The sequence below is a fragment of the Platalea leucorodia genome (genome assembly GCF_965183815.1).
Source record: "Platalea leucorodia genome assembly, chromosome: 10".
NCBI lineage: Eukaryota > Metazoa > Chordata > Aves > Pelecaniformes > Threskiornithidae > Platalea > Platalea leucorodia.
The window spans coordinates 16462316-16478648 of record NC_138832.1 but is presented as its reverse complement, the minus strand read 5'-3'; the positions used below and the strand labels follow the sequence as shown (position 1 = coordinate 16478648).

The 16333-nt window shown below is 54.4% G+C and overlaps 1 protein-coding gene across 1 annotated transcript in view; it reads left to right on the top strand.

The window, feature by feature from the left end:
- Positions 1-223: 223 nt before the first annotated feature.
- The window catches only part of CD99L2 (CD99 molecule like 2), a 31222-nt gene continuing 15112 nt past the window's right edge, over positions 224-16333 (top strand). The window contains exon 1 of the mRNA XM_082323598.1: positions 224-284. Coding sequence (XP_082179724.1) covers positions 227-284 — 58 coding nt within the window. The 5' untranslated portion in view covers positions 224-226. The remainder of the gene's footprint in view (positions 285-16333) is intronic.

Genomic DNA, 16333 nt, shown 5'->3' with positions numbered 1-16333 from the left:
CCGGGGCCGGGCCGGCGGGGCCGCGTTGTGGCCGCGCCGGGAGGAGGTGCGGGGCTGGGCAATCCCCCGCGGGCCGCAGCTCCCGTCGGGCGGGGACCCGGGCGAGAGCGCAGCCCGGCGGGGTGCGGGGGGCCGGCGGCGCCGAGCGCCCGCCCCGCCCCGCCCCGTCCCGCCCCGGCGGAGGCAGGCGGCCGCGCCCGCGGCAGACGCGCAGCCCCTCCGCGACATGGCCGGCCGCCGCCTCCCGGGGCTCCTCCTCGCCTTCGCCGCGCTGCTGGGCGCAGGTAGGGCGGCCCGGCCGCCGGCACCGCGGGGCGGCAGCGGGAGGGAGCGGCCCGGGGTGGGGGGGTCCCGGCGGGGAGCGCGGCGCCGTTTGCGCATGATCGCGGCGGCGGGCCCGGCCCGGCCCAGGCACGGCGGGAACCCGCTCCCCGTCCAGCCCGGGGTGACCCCGCAGGCTGCACCCCCGAGGGGACGCCCCGCAGAGGCTGCAGCCCCCCGCCGCTGCGGGGGCTCCCCGGGTTGGATGCATCCCCCGGTAGCGTGCAGCCTTCCCCGGGCGGGGGGGGGACATGGGGCCGGGACGTGCACCCCCGAGGAGGGTCCCTAGCAGGGGCCCCCAGGAGGATGCACCGCCCCGGGGATCGCCCCTGGGGGGGCTGCACCCCCCGGGGCCCCACCCTGCGCTGCGCACCCCGGCACTGCAGCGGATGGCGGGGCGCCAGCCTGCGCGCCAGCGCCCGGCCGAAGCCTGCCCGGCCCCCCTCGTCCCCCCCCGTCCCCCGGGGTCCCCACGCCTGGGCTCTTACCGTCCCCGGGGAGCGCCGGCCCCTTCTCCCCCCGCTCGGCGGTGGGGGATGCTCCTGCACGGGTACCTGACAGATAGGATGGCTCTAAACCCGTCATTAGCTGACAACACTGGTGATTAAAGCAGCTCAGAATGCAGCCTGTGCCTCCCAGTGAGAAAGTGTCACAACCATGTTTAAACGAGATGTGCGATGCTGCGGGTATAAAGCTCTGTAGCAGCCCCTGTCTCGGGTAATCCAAAACAGAGGGAGTCACAGAGTCGTCGTGAAAGGAGTTTGGTTTTGTCTCTCTGCTTGCTGAGCTGTTGGATTAGCAGATTCTCTGTGTGACCCAAATTTCTCGGGCTGCTGGTTGTATGCTCACTCTTTTTTAGTCCCACTGCTGTTTCTGCAGATCAGAGTAGTCTAACCCAGAAATCAGTCCCAGCTGCACAGTAACTAGGAAGACAGGGGAGAAAAAACCATGCTTTTTGGGGGTGGGGGGGGGGGGGATTAAAATCAATGCAAAGCTTACCGCAACTCTTTGTTTGTTTCCTTTAAAAAAAAAAAAGTACTTAAAAGCTGTTTGTTTGAATAGAAAAAAAAAGTCCTCTTAAAGGTTGTACAGAGAAAATAGACACCAATTATGTAAAAGGCCTTGGGAAAGTTTTTCTTAAAATCTGCTATTAGCTAGGAGGCACCCATCAAACACAGATTGGCTAGAGGATATTAGCATCAAAACGGAGAGTGAACTGGGCTGCGAGCAGCTTTTGCTGTTGGAAGAGGTTAAGTTTACCATGAGTCAGCCTGGAATTCATCTCGGTTTGCGTTCGGTACTTACCTGCTCGTCCACCTGGAAGGGTAACAGCGCGGTCCAGAGTTGCTTATGCTCACCAGTTTAGCGGCTGTATTTTTAATTGGCGGCTATCGCGTTGGCAGGCTGAGCTAGGAGACTGTGCATAAAGTCCTGATTTTAGATTAAAATTAAGAAAAATATCTGATTAGTCAGCAGTAAAGCATTCTGTGTTGTTTGCAACGTGGGCAAAGAAAAATGCTGTTCTGTTTCATTTTGGAGCACTGGGCTGCAGGGTCCAGCTCTTAAATATCCTTGGCTGTGTTTGTATCAAAATGAATTTCACTGAAACGTTCATAAATCATTCTTGCCAGCGCAAGGCTTCACAGGTAATTGAACAACATTAAGTTCAGCTCCTGTCTGAGCTGCTTTAAATTGCCTCTCCATGGAAATAACTATATAAAGGTAAGCGGGCTCTGCACTTGCAACCCCTTCCGCGCAGAGCCCTGCCGACACCGGACACGTAGAGATGAGTACTGGTGCACGGCGTCAGCCTTTCCATGTGGCCTCCGGTTCCTCCCCCGGTGTTTCGGTATTTCGGTGGTGGCTCTCCCCACCCACGGGTGGCTGCCTGCTCCTCCCTCTGTCTCCCTCCCAGACGTTTCGGAGCAGCTTTGCAGCGCCCTGACGGAGGCTCAGAGAGCCCTTCCCCGCCTGAACTGTCCTTTTGGGTACCAGGGTGGCCTCCCCGCCGTCATCCCGTGCCCACAGGAAAATATCAGGTGGTGGTAAGGAAGTGGGTTTCCGAGGCAGGGATTTCTACCCCAGCTCCTAAGTACAGCGGCAACAGAAATCAAATTTCTTCATTGCCTCTATTCGCTGGCTTTTTTTGGCTTCTTGTTCTGAAACAGTCATTCCAGCGCTGCCGACGGTGGGTTGCAGACAGCCCAGTCTCTTGCAAGCTCGGAGGTTTACAAATTACCACGAACAGAAAACTAGACAACAAAATGGGTACTTAGCGTGATTCCTGCAGCTGAGGTCCGGATCCACCATTGGCACAAGAATAACGTGCATCTTGGCTGCGGCTGTCCAGTAAAGCAAGAACAAATGCCCACTTTTTAATTGAAAAAATATGGTAGGTTTTGGGTTTCTCTTTGGTCAAATTCCACTGTGTTTCCCTTCTTATGTGACTGTGCGCTTCAGTGCCCGGTGGGCTATCGGACACAGCTGTGCCACATCTGTCCGTGCATCCAAGCTGCCGTGCTCCCTCCGCCCTCACCACCCGTCTGGCCACGGGGGCAATGCTGGAAATGGGAATTGCTCGCAGGGCACCAAGCCATTTCCAGTGCTGCTAAACTCCGGCGTATTCCCACAGTGCAGCGGGGGGCAGAAGCCTTACAGTATTTTGAGGCAGTGGAGGAAACCAAATGCCCCATGAAGCCTTTTCACTGCAGCTGGAGCAGCAGCCAGAGGCGAGCATTCCCTATGCTAGTGTGTTGCATGATGTTTTAAATGCACAGATCTGGGGCTTTTCCGGAAAATAGTTATGTTTGAGTCGTCTAGGGTTAGCCACATGTTTGTGCAAAATGATAAGGATAACAGTCAAACAAGGAACTTTCCACAGTCATTTTTTCCCCCTCTCCTGTCCTCACGCTGGTGGTAAGCCAGTACAGGAATGCACTGATGAGTTTTCATGGAAAGGTGGCAAATTTGATGTATAAGGTCAGTGTTCTTGCAGGGAGCACAAGGTTACCTCTTACAGGCCAGGCAGAAGGGGCATGTCCAGATTTTCTGCTTTACGTTGTGTAAGAAAAGCTTGAAGAAAAACTTCGGGATTACGAACAGGCAATAACAGTTGGGCATGTCCTCCAAAGTTGCCATATCAGCAGTGACGGGCGACTCTTCGTGTTCTCATCCTGTGTCTTAATAGACAGCGTCTCACAGATCACCTCTCCTCTCAAGTGTGACTACAATATCCCACCAGCAATTACAATAATTACTTAAATGTGAAAGTAATATTAGATGGTATAATTAGCTATTTATAACTGTTGCACAGATGGCTGCAGTCACTGCAGGCAGCTCCTCCGCACAGTCTCTGCACAACGGTGCCCAGCCGAGAGCATGGAGAAAGCAGAAAGGAGCCAGCTCTTTTCCAGATGTTTTTCCAGGTGTTCGGGCTCTGCTTTGCAGCGGGCAGCGGTCGACGCAGCTGGCAGAAGAGGGGGTGCCGGTGCCGGGTGACCCGCCGGCTCTGCGCCCATCGCTTGCCAGGGCCGCTCGCCACGGTTGTGCCGGGAGAGTTGCGGGGAGGAATTATTTAGAGTAGGAGCGAAAGCCTTGGTTTGGCATTGCTGTTGAAACTGAAGTAGATAGCAGCGTTGTGTAAAGCGTTTACCTGTGCTAAAAATCTTAGTTATAATACATTATTATGTTATTAAATTTATAATTACTAGGTATCAGCAGCGAGTCAAAGTAATACATTTAAAGAATAATTTTTACTTTGATAGTGTCTTTAGCACATATGACAAAGCGGGAGAAGCTAAATGGGTTTTCTTACAAATTATGTCTGATCTTTGAACAAATATGCATTAATTACATGTGCCATGCGCAGGTATTTATGTGTATAGCTTTGGAAATAATTCATTTCCATACTTCTGCTTGTATTTTGGAACTTTTTCTTCTACCAGCCTAGTGATATCGATGCTTGGAAACGGCCGTTTAACTCTTGGGGTTTTTTCCCTCTACAAAAATGTAATTTTTTCTTTACATCTGTTGCAACCGTTTCAGCCCTTAAAGCACATAAAACAGAAGAGTCTATTGATCTCCAGTGTTGACTAGAATAAACTTTTAGGAGTGCTCGGTTTAAAAACAAATTCATTTCTCCTTGGGAAAATATTTCCTGGAGGTTTAAGGCATTGACTTTACAATTAACTAAAGGAAAAACTGGGGTTTTATTAGACAGTGCTTCTGAAGCCACGCTAATAACAAAACATATGTTTAATAAACTACATAACACTGATGGCAAAGAGAAAACCTTTGCAATAATTCCTTTGTAATCTGATTGACTGATATAATTCACAACCGGTGGAAGAACTTGAAATAGAGGAAAACCGGAGAAGATGAACGTGGCATATCAAAATGCAGAACATGAAAGGACTTTTTTTGAAAAGGAAACTTCAAAGTTGGGGATCCAGATGCAGGAGTCACTAGCTGTGATTTGGGATGTGAGCACAAGAACGCGTTTGCTGAGCGAACAGCGCTTTTGAGAAGAAAACAGAGAGCCCAAATACAAGCCCGTTAGCCGTCGCAAAGCGGGGGGTGAATGCTTTCTGTACGGTTGTGGGGATTTCAGTGGAGCCGCACAGGGTTAGGTTTGGTTTTGATCTTCTGGAGCTCAGCCTACTGGTGCGATGTGGATAAAGTTAATGCTAATACATATTTACGAAACTATCTTCTTGTCACTCCAAAATCCTTTTTCATTGCTTTCCAACCTTGTCTAGGAAACACAGAAAATTATTGCGGTAGGAGTACTGAGGCCACAGGCAGAAAGCTGATGCTGTGTGCAAGCTCCTCTTCCCCGAGATACCCAACCACATGAGCAGCATCTTCAGGGAAGGAGCGGGCCAGATCTGCTGCAGGGATTCAGTGCTGGCACAGGATATACGTGTAGAGAAGCCAAAGAAAGCAAAACCAGAGGCATTGGCGGTGGCAGCTCAGACAGGGAGAAGGGACGCTGCAAACAGCATCATTCTGCTGTTGGAAGGCTCGGCAGGCTGGCATGGGTTTGTCTCCAGCAAAGAAGGTTCTGGGAAAAGAGAATTGCTCAGCATTTTGCTTGCCCTTTGAAACACTCTCTTTGCCCACGCGCAAAGAAATCTAGATAGAAAGAACTTGTCAGAATTGGAAGAATCTTACTGAAATCCCGCTTCAGAAGGACGCGCTCCTGGTTGGGTGTTTAGGGGTAATGGCAGCACGGGCTCCAGGAGGGTAGGAGGCAAAAGCTAAGCAAGCAGAAGAGGTTTGCAGCCCCAGCTGTGGGTGACAAAGGAGGTGCTTGTGCTGCAGAAGGGACATTACGTATGCGGTAAATTTTGAACAGCACGTTAATCTGTGACCATAAAGCGTTGTCTGCCGACAAATGTGTGCTTTTAGGGGTAGGAGCTATCTCTATATCAGATCTCTGTATGACCTACCTGGGGTGAAAGCAAGCAGCTTGGTGGAGCACGCGTCTCCGTGCAGGTGTCCCTGCTACTGCAGGACTTGGCTCATCTTTCCAGACAATACGATCTGAGCGAAGCTAATGCCAGACCCCATCTACCTCATTTGGAGTACAAACCTCCCCAGGTCCCATCCTGCCACCTGGTACATAGCGTTCCTCTCAAAGGTTTGCATAATTTTCACTACAGAGCCCAGGCATAACCCAGGGTGCGCTCTCATGCTGTGAAAAGGTAGAAAGACCAAGAACTGGCAAAACTCCCCCTTGCCCAGCACATTTTCCCACCCTGGAAGTTCTTTTAGCCAGAGAAATCCCCATGCAACCTGATGCCAATGCAACACCGGGCTGAAAAGGTTGCAGCCCCCCAAAGCCAAACCATCCAGGGCAACGCTTCCAGCTGGTGCACGCCTGCCCTGAGCGTCCCCCTCGCCCCCAGGCAAAGCCCTGCTTTCTGACCCGGACACAGGCTGGTTTCTAACCCGGGTGCTTCAGCTGGGGCGGGTGCTCAGCCTGGCCTTGCTCGCCGGGCACCAGCTACTGCTGCTGGTGACAGACTGTCTCACGCACTGTCAGAGACACTGAGCGGATGCCATGCGGTTTGTGTGTAATTATTTGCCAGGAAACCAGAATTCGTTATTTCCAAAAATCCATAGGACGGCACTAAGCTTTAAGCCCATGTGTGTTTTTAAAAATGCACACAGATCCCAATACACGTCGTTGGCCTCATGCAGAAAACAGAGCATTTTTCAGCGAGGTTATAGCATATGTTTGAAAAAAAAAAAGTATATTCCTTCTTTCTCTTTTGTAATGACGGTCTTATCCGAGTGAATGATTTAGATAGATACTTTTGCAGAGGAAATCTCAGAGCTGTAACACTTGAATTAAAATAACAGTTTACAAACCATTGGTTTTGTAGATGTTGGTGCTATTTCCTCCACGAGTACGGTCAGAGATAGCACAAGACCTGTTGGTGGATTTCTCTTTGAACTCCCTGAGCTCCTATTCTTACATTTAAATTATATTTCATGCCGCATCAATAGCAAACGGTGCTCTGGTTATAAGGCACCTGTTCCCCTGGTGATGGGAGGCAAAACCAGGTAGCTGCCTACCTCCTTCATCTAGAAAAGTGTTTTCTCTCAGGATTAAACAGCTGTCTTTCATGACTTAAAAAATGACATCTTAAATTACAGTCGTGAAATAATATTTTAAAAACCCCATGAAATTCTATAACAAAAACTTTCAGAATTTGTCCTGATCCGTTGTCATTGACTTCACAGAAACACTTTTTTCCCCTCTGGCAGAAGTATTTCGGCAGACCTTTCCCACCTGCGTAGCAGAACTCTGCTTTTGCCTCCTAGTAGCGCATTTGGGAGGCGATGCGCGCACGGCAGGTGCTCCCCAGCCGGGTGCGGGAGGCAGGCTCTGGGTAAAGCTGGCTTTACCTCCCCGGCTGCAGACACAGCCTGGGAAGCAGCAGGGAGTGGATTCACACCCCAAACTCTGCTTCCCAGGGGACTTCTCCAAACTCTATGAAAGCAAGGAGCCAAACCCACCTTATTAAAAATGAGCCAGTGCAAAAGGCTGCGGGATGTGGCACGGCTTCCCACCACAGGCTGGACCAGCAGCTTCCCTTGCCGTGGGCAAGCCAAGAGGGGTGGACTTGCAGCGGCCGGGCTGGGTGGGGGTAGCCTGGCCCAGCTGGCCATGGCTGGTGGTTAAAAATCACTGCCCGTTCCTGCACCACCTGCTCAAAATTACCTCCAGCAGATCTCTGCTGCTGTTTCCTACTCGGAGGGGTTCAGCCCCCCACCCTGGAAGCCCCTTCCCCTGGCAGGACGGAGGGGTCCCTTGGCAGCACCGCTGGGGTCTGCGATACTCCAGGGAGCAGCAGAGCCGCCTCACCCAAAGCAGCGGGGAGCAGGAGCACACCCGATGCGAGGAGGGTGCAGACAGTGAACAGCAGAGGCTGGATCCTAAATGACTCCCCACCCTGATCCGAATACCCAATATTTGCACGGTGAGGTGCCATGGAAAGGCAAGCAGGCAGTTGCAGGCGCTGCGCCGCAGCAGCCAGGCAGGAGCCCTGCATTGCAGGCTGCGGTGACAGGGGCAGACAAATGCCTTCAGCCAGAGGAGAGGGCTGTAACCCCCCGCGCTCTCCCAGGCCTCGCTCCATCTGTCAGCATCGCCCAAGTCTTCATTTCTACTGCTGCTCCGCTGCCGATTTTAAATAGCACAGTATGACAGGAGCAGCACATCCCAGGTGATGAACCAGCATTTTTACTGTGTAATTCCCTATTTACCTACTTTTAACTACAGCATCTTCTCTTGATCTTTATCTGATGAGAGCAATCTCTTTCCATCGGGAATCAGGTGATAAGCATTTAATCTCCTGCTTTGGTTTTCTTTGGGCTCCTGCATCACTGGCTTTGTCATCAGTTGTTCCGTGCTGGGTTATGAGTAAAATGCTTTCATGCCACAATTTGTTGTCTGGTTGATAAACAAGTGTCTTCGGCCCTAGGCAAATTCATAATCATTACTTAACATACAAGTGGAAATCAAGTGGCTAATGTGAACGTACCTCGTAGTGTTTCTGGGTGGACAGCATTCAGGAAAACATTAAAACACCCCAATTTTCAGCCCTGCACCCACAGTCACAGGAGGAAAAGGAACTTGCTGTGTTTTCTGACCTTCACTAGGGATCATGAACCGAGCGAGTTGGGGTTCGTCTTTCCTACCCTACGCCTGGTGAGGCTGGGCTGGGCAAAGGACACAGGTGGTGCCCAGCCTGCCCCCAAAGTGGTTTCAGCTCAGATCCTGCTCCCAGCCTGCCCTTCCCTGGCAGGGCTGGCTCTCGGCATCGCCGCACCGGGCCACGGCTGGCTGTCCTCCACTGCGGGGAAACCAGGCCGGCGCCTGCTCGGGAGCGGGGTCGCGGCACCCCGCATCTCCCTTCCCTTGCGGCAGGAGCAGCAATCCAGTTCTCCAGCAGACCCCTGCACACTGCATCTGGAGGGGGACGAACCCGAGTCCTGGATGACGCTGTTGGCTCTTCCATGACCTGAGAAAGTCACCTTTAACCATTCCCTAACATGTGCAGCGGGGTCAGTGCTGATTTCCCCTCTGCCACTTGCAAAGTGGTTGGGGTCTGGGAATAAAAAAATGATGCCATCCACATCCTTTCCCTCTTTAGGTATAATAAATTGTTCTTCCTTAAAAAAACCAAAACAAAACAAAGAGCAAAAGAGTGAAAAGAAGAAACAAACAACTCCCTTTCCCATCTGATGCATCTTTGAATTATTGAGGATTACCTGGGGCATTTTCCCAGAGTCCCAGGGAGGGTCAGAGGTTTACTTTCTCGGCTGAGGAGCAGAGCTCCTGGGAGGGCTGGGACAGGCTGAGCTCCCCCTGCCCTCATTAGCCCTTGGCCACAATGTCCCTGTACCCAGCCCAGGCACAGAAAGCTGGGCATCTTCCCATCCTCATCACAGGTACAGCTGGGCTCAGGTGCTCCCCAGAAAGGGAGGAACCTTAAATACTTGTGCTCAAAACCTTCCAGCCTTTTGCTCCCGATGCAATTGATCTGGGATTAATTGAAAGCAGGTTTCGGCAATGCTGTTGCAGAGACCTCTTTGACACAAACCTCAAAGAACGATTATCTAAAGTTGCTTAGAAAACGTCACCCACTCGATGCGCAGAGATGTCAGAGAGCCTTGGAAATCTTGAAAGCTTTGAGTGCTGATACTGAAGAAAACTGTTTTGATTGGCATCTTGTATTGCCAGAACAGGGCTACCTGCTTTCCGACCATGCTGGGGTGGAAGAAGACCTGGTGAAATGTTTGTTTCATGTGGGGTCAGAAGGAGGATGATGCTGTGGAGCCCGAGATGGGGCAGACCCGCTCAGCAGCTGCGGGTCCAAGGCAAACCCCGATGCAAAGTCTTTCCTAGGTCCGGTAGCGCTGCCCTTGACGGGGCTTTGCTTTTCACTCCGAGCTGTTGAGGGTTGCTGCCGGCATGTGGAGGCGTTGGTCTGTCTGTGGTGGGGGATACTGCTCTGGCTGGTGCTTTTGGGGAGCCTGGGGTGCATGAGCGGGTTGGGGAGCTGCTGGTCTCCTGCAGAGTTGAGGGCTCCATCCCAGCCTGGGGCTTTGCAGCCACCCGGAGACCAAACACTTTCATTCAGCAGATCAAACCCTCAGTGGTCCCTGCAGCAAGCTTGCTGCTGGAGGTGATGTAGTTCATGGTGCTGTGCAGCCATACTCCTCCTTTGGGTTGTCCACAAAGATTGGGGTGGGAATCACATTAAAGGAGACACGAGGGCCCTTTGCTGTGCCGCAAGCACCGGGGCTGCGGCTGGTGCCCTGCCAGCCTGCAGGGACAGGACGGTCCCCTGGGCATCGAAGCTCCTCCATGGCCTCGCTCCTGTTGTTACACCACTTCTGTCACATTGCATGGCAGCAGCCAGTGCGACAAGATGCATGGCACGGGCCCCTTGCCCCGGCCCATCCTTGTGCGTGGCCCTGGGCTGGGCACCCCCCCAAAACAGAGGGTGTGTGGCTGCCCACGGGCGCTCGGTACGTCACCCCCGGGATTGAGCTGTCTTTAGCAGAGCCGCCGTGTCTCGGGGCCAGCTGGCGCTTGCAGCCTCCTCCCGCTCGCAGCTTTAACACGGCGACGTGCTGACACCGACACCGGCAGGGCAGTGAAACGCGTGGAAACACTTTGTTTCCCTCCGACAGCAAATTTGCTCCTTCGCATCTCAGTCCCCAAGCATGTGGAGAAACACCCCTTCGCCGCGCTCCTGCAGCCTCCAAGCTCGCAGCCCTGCGCTGGTTTGAAAAGCAAAATCAACTGGCAGCAAGCAAGCCACGCCGCTAGTATCCCTTCTCATCTCATTTTTTTAATAAAACGCGGAAATACAGTAATCACCACCGGTTTGAGTCGGTCAGACTGAGAGCAGGTGAAAGAGAAACGTTGGGAAGAAGGAGAAAGTTGGGATGAGCGTTTAGCATGAAGAAACGCCTCTGGATTTGAGGGTGCTTTCTGCCCTTTCAGGAGCTGTCTGGGTGGTTGTGGAGGCTGGTGGATTTGGCAGTGGAGGCTGGTGGGTTTGGTGATGAAGGCAGGGTGGGTTTGGCAGTGGAGGCTGGTGGGTTTGGTGATGAAGGCAGGGTGGGTTTGGCAGTGGAGGCTGGTGGGTTTGGTGATGAAGGCAGGGTGGGTTTGGCGGGGGAGGCTGGTGGGTTTGGTGGTGGAAGCTGCCATTGCTCCAAGAAGGACAGCGCTGGGGGAAGAGCAGCCTGGTGGCAAAGCTCATCCTCCTGCAGACAAGTCTGGAGCAGGGGCTCTTCTCACATGCCTAAATTCAGGAGGAAGAGGCCAGCACCTGTCCTCAGCCCCCAGCTTTTGAGGTTTCCTTGCAGCCTCCAGGCAGGCACGCCTGGTAAATGCTGCGGGCTCTCTGTGAGCTGGTTACCAGATGTGGCTGTTGGGGAAGAGGAGACAAGGGCACTTCCCTCTGGGGTTTTAAATCTTGCTGTGGAGGAGTGAGAAAGGCTGCACGAGATGGCAGCAGATGAGAAACTCCTCCCCCATCTGTTTTTTGTCTTGTCTCTGCAGAGTGACCTGCCGGCAGCTCCCGGTGCGGCCGCGGCAGCAGAGGCTGCCGCTGCTCCCCGGGGCTGTGGGACCCCACGGGGTGTGTGGGGCAGTGCTGCTTCTTTGGGTGCTTTGGGAGCCGCCTGGAGGTCTGTCCTTCCACATGAGGTGGTGAGAAGATATGTCTGGACCTTCAGGCAGCCCTCGGCATGGCGCAGGGCGGACGGGCACTGCAGTCCCTCGAGCGTTCAGCGCCTGGCGGGGCAGCTCCCAGCGAGGGCTTGCCTTTGCCAGCTCACCAGGATGGTGGCCTTTCTGGTCTGGCCCCGCATCATGGTGCTCATGGTGTCTGCTGAGAAGGAGCCTGGAGCCCACCAGGATGCATTTTCCTTGCCACATCCATTGCTCTTGCTGGGTGCTGTGCATATTGGGTACTGCTGCCAAGTAATTTAAATTATTCCTAGTAAGCCTTGAAATCAAATTGCAACAGACATCTGCTTCTCGTCCGGCTGCCCCAGTGCACAGAAACACAGAATTATCCTGTGGCTTAAAAACCCAAAGAAGGCGCGTTGCCGAGCGGCAGACAGCAGTGCTCGTGCGGGGGCCGCGCTGCCCGTCCTGCCCCATCCGGCGTGCGCGGCCCGGCCCGGCTCGCCCCGCCGCTCGGGCAGCCCAAGGAGAGGGCAAAACTGGGGGTGTTGCGGAGCTGAGGTTCCCGGCGGGGACCGGGCGGTGCGGAGGGCCGCGGGGGCGACGGAGCCTGCGCGGGTCACGGCGGCAGCGCGCTGGCTTTAGCGGAGGCTTCTGGTGTTTCTGTTAATAGGTTTCAAACATAACCACCATTAGTCCTTCCACAAAGAGAAAGTCTTCATTATGCAAATTCTCATCTTAAGGCTTTATTCATGTGCTTCCTGGCAGGCTTTCCTTTAATCTCAAGAGCAAGATTGCTTGGAATTACCATATACCCTTGTTAATTGCATTAAAAAAAAAAATTCAGCAGAGGTTGTTTTTGCCATAATCAAGAGTGATTTTGATTAGTACTTCTGGAAATCAAAATGTTTCGCTGGGAAGGGAGAACGAGGACGGCAGCGTTTCCTCATCCCCCACGAGGAGCAAGGGCCATCCCAGCCGGGGGGCTGTGTCCCACCGCTCTCAGCTGGCTGTGCCCCGGACCGGGGCAATGTACCCCCAGCATCAGCCATCGGTTCCGCTGCCACGGCGGGTGCAGGGGGCTGAATTTCTCCCCCACTTTGCTTCCCGACAGAGCCCTGCCTCCCCTCGCCCCGGCGGGCTGCCGACGGGGATGTGTGTGCAGGGGCACGTCCCTGGGCAGTCTGTCTTCCCTGGCAGCGGCCGGGGAGCTGGTGGAAGTTCGGCGTCTGCTTTTCAAGGCAGAACTAACTTCAGGAGGACGTCTGTGTTCAGGAGACAGCCTGGGCATGTCTCTGGAGAAAAGTGCAGCTGCGATGAAGCTGTCCTTACCCACCTGGCCTGCCAGCACTGCTCCCAGAGACCATCCGTAATGCCCCAGCTCCGAGGAGCTCTGCTCTCGCTACGCATGTAGAGCTGTGCTTTGGTCTTAGTAGTCAGCAAGAACTCGAGATTTGCAAGCAACTTGGCACTTGCAAGTGAATTTCCCACGTGTCTGGCAGGCGGCTGGGGCCGGTGCCCAGGCAGCGGTGGTGCGGAGAGCACTGGCGAGTCTGAAGCTGACCAGGATCACTGCTCTGGCCGGCGGCAGCGTGGCATCGCCTGCTCCAGGAGAGGTCCCGGGGGACCCCTGGTGCTGCCAGAGGCACCCCAGCTGCTGCAGACCAGACCTGTGCCCCTGAGACCTTTGGGGCTGTATCTTTGCTGAGCCAGTGAGAAACACCGCTGCGAGGATGCAGTCCAGCACCAGCAGCGCGACACGGCCCTGCGCCCAAACCCCTCCGTCCCCAGCGCCCTGCCCAGAGGTACCAGCGCAGCCGTGGGTGCCCTGCACAGGGACCCACCTGCATGTGCCGACACCGTAACTCGGAGCCCAAAAGATAAGGTTGGTCGCTGGGGAGACCCTGGTGCTTTTGGTTACCTTGGCACGTGCTTTCCTCCTTCTCTCCCACCCGCTGCCTGCCGCATCGCTCCTAAGGTAGATGCACAAAAGTCAGGCAGTTTGAATTACTTTCCGCTGCCCTTGTACCTGCTTTGCATTCTCCCGTAATCTCCCGGGCTGTCAATCTCGTACCGTCGCGGGCTCTCAATTCCCAGGGAAGCTAAACACATATATATTGCACAAAGAGATCCGTGGGCTGGCGCTAAAAATGGAATACACCTCACTCCGAGCGCTGCAGACGGCCTAGCAATACACTGGCTGTGAATTATGATACTGTAATTCAAGCTTTGTCAAACAGTGGGGCTTAATTAGAATATATATATAATTGTAAAAACTAAAAAGCTGACGAGTACAATTGCGCGTTTGAGCTGCCTGCTACAGAAAATAATGAGGAGAGAATACATCAAGGTACAAAACCCTTCTACCTTCAAAGAGCAGCAAGCTCGATTAAAAATACCCCCAGCAAGGCGAGGGTCCTCGGCGAGAGGCGGGGGAGCCTGCGGTGCTGGCTCGGCCGTTAACTCTCACCTCTGCTTTACAGCCTCCACCCGGCGCAGCTGCAGCCTTGGGGTCCTGGGGTCCCCCCACCTCCCCGCTCTGGTGTTGGGGGATTCACGCTAGGTACCACAAGATGTCCCAGCTCAGTTTCTTTTTATTGCCATATTAAAGAAAAATATGGAAAGCATGTCTTGTTTGCCCGTTTCCCCCCCGCCATACACCTGCAGTCCCACGGATGCTCCGGCGCGGTGCAGCGCCGGTACGCAACCGCTCCTTGGCCAGCCGGCGCGCGGGGCTCGCTTCGCCTTCCAGCTGCCCCTGGGGATGTGCATTTGCTCCCAGCAGCCAGAGACAGGAGTCCTGCCAGGGACCCAGTGCAAGGGTGGGGGAAAAAACCCCAAACTAATCTAGTCATCAGTCCTGCTGAAGATCCTGTACCGCACCCTGACACCGAGCAACCAGCGGAGGACGATTTTGTGTATCAGTGGTTTTATAGTCCTGTAACAGGTTGCAGGCAGCATGACTACATCCTACAGGGGAGGTGAAACGTCAGGGTGTGCAGGACCTCAGCTGCTGAGCGTGCATTACAGCCAGACACCTCTGCAACTCAGCTGTAGTACATGGGAAAGTGCCCCAGCTTCTCCTGGAGAGCATAAACACTTAAAGATACTCTGTGCTGTGCTTGGGTTCCCATCAGAGGCTGGGCTTTGGGAGCCTGGGACACCCACTCCTCCAGCGATGGCAGAGCGGGACTGGGGCCCCAGGAACAAAGGGATTTGCACGAGACGGCGCAGGGAGCAGCAGCGCTGCCTCCCGAAAAGCTGCGTTTGCGAGGTAAACATGCATTCCGAGTGCTGGTTGGGTTTTAAGCGTCTGGCTGTGAAGTGCCGCGTTTGTTACCACTTAATAAAAGAATAAGGAGGAGAGCGTTCAGCTCTTATCCGTCGGAGCAAGCAGGCAAGTTTGCGTGCCTCTGACGGCAGCCCTCAGTTATTGATCCATAAAAGGTGTAATACGTCTCTATAACACCTTTTGCATGAAATAAAGACGTTGTCAGCTTCAATTAACTGGCAATCTATTATTAATCCTTGCCAATGCCTAGAGGATTCCTGGGTTTAAATTGCCCTGGAAAAGGATCTCGGTTTGCCATGGGCAGCGGTGGGAAAGCCCTGGGAAACGGGCTGTGCCAAGCGCCGCAGCTCCTAGGGAAGGTTTTAGCGGGTGATTCAGTGCGCCGACACTTGTCCTGACCTTCGCGCAGGCTGCGTGCACGCCTCTCCCCGGCGCGGGGGATTCCCCCGGGATGCGGCTGCAGCCCAGGACACGTTAGCAGTTGCTGTTTTACATCAGCCCCGCCAGGACGGAGGGCCCTGAGCACCTTTCACCCCCCCAGACCCGCTGGTGTGCCAGCTGGCTCTTGGGAGGGTGATTTTGGAAGAGGCACCCTCCTCTTGTCCTGCGGTGAGAGATGCCAAGGGGAGCTGTCACCAGACCCGGGGCGGTGTAAGTGCTGCTCAGCTGGCGGGTCCGGTGAACCCCCCAAAGCCGGGCAGAGGTGAGCCCGTTTTTCAGGGCAATCCCATTCCCTGCAGGGCCCGTGGCCGTGCCGGGGGGGCATCTCCCTGCAGCCCCAGGAACCCCGTAGCCCTTCAGCAGGAGAGCAGGCGAGCTGCACGCACCCCCATGGCCACCCACTCCCCCTCGCTTTGTATTTGGGCTCCTACACCAAAGGTGAAGCACGGGGAGGATGCGCGAACGGCAGGGCTCAGGGCTCGGCGTGCAGCAAATCCGCGCCCTTAACATTTACTTAATCACGGAGAGCAGAGGGAGCCGGGGGAGAGGGAAGGGATGGCTCCTAGCATACCAATGCCAGTCTTGGTGCTGCCACCATATCCCTCCTGCAGCTTGCACTGCCCGCCGCAGAGGCAGGGGGAACTGAAATGAAACGTGGTGACGGCACATTTCCTCCAGTCGGGTTTGTAGCGCTTCTCATCCCGCCAGAGACGCACCGCGGTTTTCCCCTTCCACCTTTTTTTAAACGCAGTTTAAAATAGAAAGACAAGAATGACAGAGCCCCACCGGTTCCTAAAAATCCAGTAAAGGCTGGGGAAAAAGCCATGCTGGGAAAGGGAGCCTGCATGAAATTGCCAGAGTAGCAATCTTGGGACAGTCGGCCACAGCAGTAATGAGCTTGTGGGGTCTCAGCAGGGAAATGCTGGTGGTTCAGCAGCGCCCCATGCAAGCGCTAGAGCTGGGCGGGTGTTTTTTCGGCGCTGTGGACAGTCTTGCATGTTCCTTACTTTGCTCCTTTGCACCGACAGACCGCTTGATAACCCTGCGGCCTTATCCAG